Source organism: Condylostylus longicornis, unplaced genomic scaffold (genome assembly GCF_029603195.1).
Source record: "Condylostylus longicornis isolate FDR11 unplaced genomic scaffold, ASM2960319v2 ptg000055l, whole genome shotgun sequence".
Classification (NCBI taxonomy): domain Eukaryota; kingdom Metazoa; phylum Arthropoda; class Insecta; order Diptera; family Dolichopodidae; genus Condylostylus; species Condylostylus longicornis.
In genome coordinates this window covers 6,337,368-6,340,652 of record NW_026578024.1, presented here as the reverse complement: position 1 = coordinate 6,340,652, position 3,285 = coordinate 6,337,368, and the positions used below count along the sequence as shown (strand labels likewise).

General features: G+C 25.7%; 1 protein-coding gene across 1 annotated transcript; it reads right to left on the bottom strand.

Moving 5' to 3' along the window:
* Nucleotides 1-846: 846 nt before the first annotated feature.
* LOC129612007 (uncharacterized) lies at nt 847-2,263 on the bottom strand. Its single transcript, XM_055525450.1, has 2 exons — nt 2,180-2,263; nt 847-2,122 (listed from the first exon to the last, which is right to left on the bottom strand). Coding segments are annotated over exons 1-2 (873 nt in total). The 5' UTR covers nt 2,181-2,263; the 3' UTR covers nt 847-1,250.
* Between the last annotated feature and the right edge of the window lie 1,022 nt (nt 2,264-3,285).

Sequence of the window (3,285 nt, the reverse complement as noted above, 5' to 3'; positions counted from 1 at the left end):
ATCATGTAACAATTAAATTAAATGTTAAACATGGTATTAGTGATGGAATAGTGAACTTTTAATTTTTATAAGTGAAAAATTTCAGATTTTTTTAAATATTTTAATTTCTTTCTCTCTTTTTCCCACGTACATGAACATTGTTATTGATTTACTTGTTTTCTTGCTTTTACTACCACTAAATGTCATGGTTTTTGTTTACTATAATGGCCTCTTTTGTTTACAGAATGTCATGTTAAAACAGAAGTAATTATTATTATTATTGTACATTTTTTTATACACAAATGATAAAGTATTTTAAATTCAGATGAGACCTCTTTTTAGTTGCATGTTGTATTTTTGTAGCTGTGCTTTAGATAATTTAATTAATAAAATAATAAGGGCTTCATTTTTAGAAGATTAAATTTGATAATATTTTGTGGAAGCTTATTATTGAATTTTGGAAAACTTTTTGTATAACAATATAATATTGGTTACTTTGTCATGTAAATGCCACTCACCACATACAACAACTAGCATTTTTTAAATATGACACTATTTAAAACCAAATTTTTTAATAAAACGTTCTTGATGAATCGAATATCACCATTATTTATCCGAAGAGGAGCACAATCAAGCGTTAAAGAAAACAAAAAATTGAATACAAACCTGTATACTTATGGAAAATAGATTTCTTTTAATAAAATGCCATGAATAAACACAATATTGCAGTGTTATATAAGAAATATAAGAAAACAATTGTGTTTTATGTCTCGAAAGATTATCAATTTAAATATTTTTGGTATAATGAACACAGATTAATAAGAACATAAGCAAAAATACAGTGTTCTTGTTATGAATCTTATACAAAAGTTAAAATTATAATATGAGAATTTTCAGCCTATGGTTGTGAGATAGCTCAAACACAGGGTTAAATACCAAAGCATGATCTGGTTACTGCTCCGAACAGTTTTTATTAAAACGTTCACATTGGTAGAATAATTTTTACAAATTTAAACCGCACTTTCAATTTCCGCACAAAAACGCTCGTTTACATAATGCTCCATGTAGGTACGCTTAAACTAACCATGGTACAACTTATTTACAGACATAATATCAAATATTGTTTACGTATTTTACAAGTAGATTGCACATTTTTTATTTATCAAATTTTTTAAAATAATTTTAATTAATTATCAAGCATTTTATTTGTTTAAGTATTTTTAGTAAAAAAATACTGTTTTTATAATTTATAATCAATATTAACTGTATTTTCACCAAACTTCTCTACAAATACCACGACGATCAGGTAAATAATTTGGTTGACATGGAAAATCAACCATATGTACTGGTGCTTGTTTAAATTTTTCTCCATTTTTAGTTTCACTTAAATCATTTTCTTCTATTGTTATCTTATTAATATCAATTGTTCTAGACCAATCTTTTGGATGAACTTGTATTGGTTCACCACCACAATCTATATACATCATAACATACAAAATGCAAATTTTTTCATTTTTTGTAATACTAGTTTTCTTGCGGCAAGTATAATGAGGCGAACAATGTGATGGTAAATTTTTTGGTCCAATATATTTACCGTCAGATAATTCTATAGTTTCAATTACGAGTGAATCAAGATCAAGTTCATCATGGCTATTTAAAGATTCTGTTTGATTAATAATTTCATTTGTTGTATTTGTTAAAGTTTGAGTAGTTTTTAAATCATTATTTATATCTAAGTTAGTTGAAATTTCTTCGGTAGTAGTGACGATTGGTTCTTCTTGTTTGGTGTCTCTAGTTAAACTAATATTTAAAATTTGATTGGCATCTATTACTCTATTATTTATACTTATACTTAATTTTAATCCTGAGCTATTGTTTTTTGAACGATTTTCACATGAGCAATCTTCAGCACTGAAAAATTGTTCTATATCAACATCTTTAGTAGAATTCAATTTCATTTTTAAATTAATTGTGATAGTTGAAACGAATATTTTTTCATCATTATTTTCACTGTTACTGTTAGTAACAGGAGTTAACGTTGTACTTTCTATTCCTGTTATTGGAGAAGCTAAACTATTACTTGAAATTAAAATCAATATTCCTAAAAGCAAGCAATTTTGCAATTTTATTGCGTTAAAATCCACTAAAATATAAACAAAAAAATTTTTACCACATTAAATTGAAAATTTAATTTACATACTTTTAGTTGCCTTAGTTATTATTATTTTATGCAGCTTCTTTAAATTTGCACTAACTAATTACTATAAGCTTCTCAATTAAAAATTGAAAATGAGTTAAATATTAAATTCAATTTAGATGCCTACAATAATTGTTTAGTAAAATTAATAAAAGCTTAAATAAATTTTATAAAATTTATATTTGCAGCAGTTCAGTGTTTTACAGATAACCCATGATGACCTGATCTTGAAAATGTATGAAAAAGTAGCGTAAAAAGTTTTTATGCTTATCATAAGCTTTTTCTAAAAATAATTTCTTATTATGCATAGATTATTTTATTATAATGTGATAGAAAATAAAATTTGAGAACTGTTACTCCACTCGTGATCATGATTTCTATCAATTTAAAGTCCAATTAGTTGTGTCTTGTTATTACTCATGCGGCTGTGGCACTATGAGAATAACTTAAATGCTAAACAAATTTGGGAATGTTAACAATTCTAGTGAAATTGAATTATTTTCAACTAATTATCAACCTTGTAAAAAAATTAATATAATGAATGTTCTTCATAAGAAATCCCATAGTTGAGTTGTAAAATTTAAGCCAAACATATTAAATTTTACTTGTAATCTTATTATTGACATTACAAAATTAATATTTTTCCCGCTTAGAGTATTATTATTGTTTTTATTCTGTTTATGTGATTACGAAAAATAATTTTTTTTGGAAAATAAAATATTTCTTTATCTCTTTTCCGGAATTCTCCATATAATTATTTTGTTGTGAAAAAAAAAATCGGATGTGCTCAGCACATGACCGGCCGCAATATATTGTATTGTCGAGTGTAGTGAAAGTGCTACAGAAGATCACGAAAATGAGTTTCAAACAATATTCTTTACAAATTTAAGCAAGTTAGTAAGCTTTTATTGAACATATTTAGAAAAATGTAATTTTGGCTCTTAGTGGAGTTTCACTTTGTGCTACTAGAGTTTCCTGAAAAATTCACCAGTTAGTTTCCATAACAATTAAAACTCAAAAATTAAGTTTCAATAAATCCCATCAATTAGTTCGATTTGTCAAAAAAGTCAAGTACCCGAGATCTGACGTATCCCAAAAAATTCGTGACA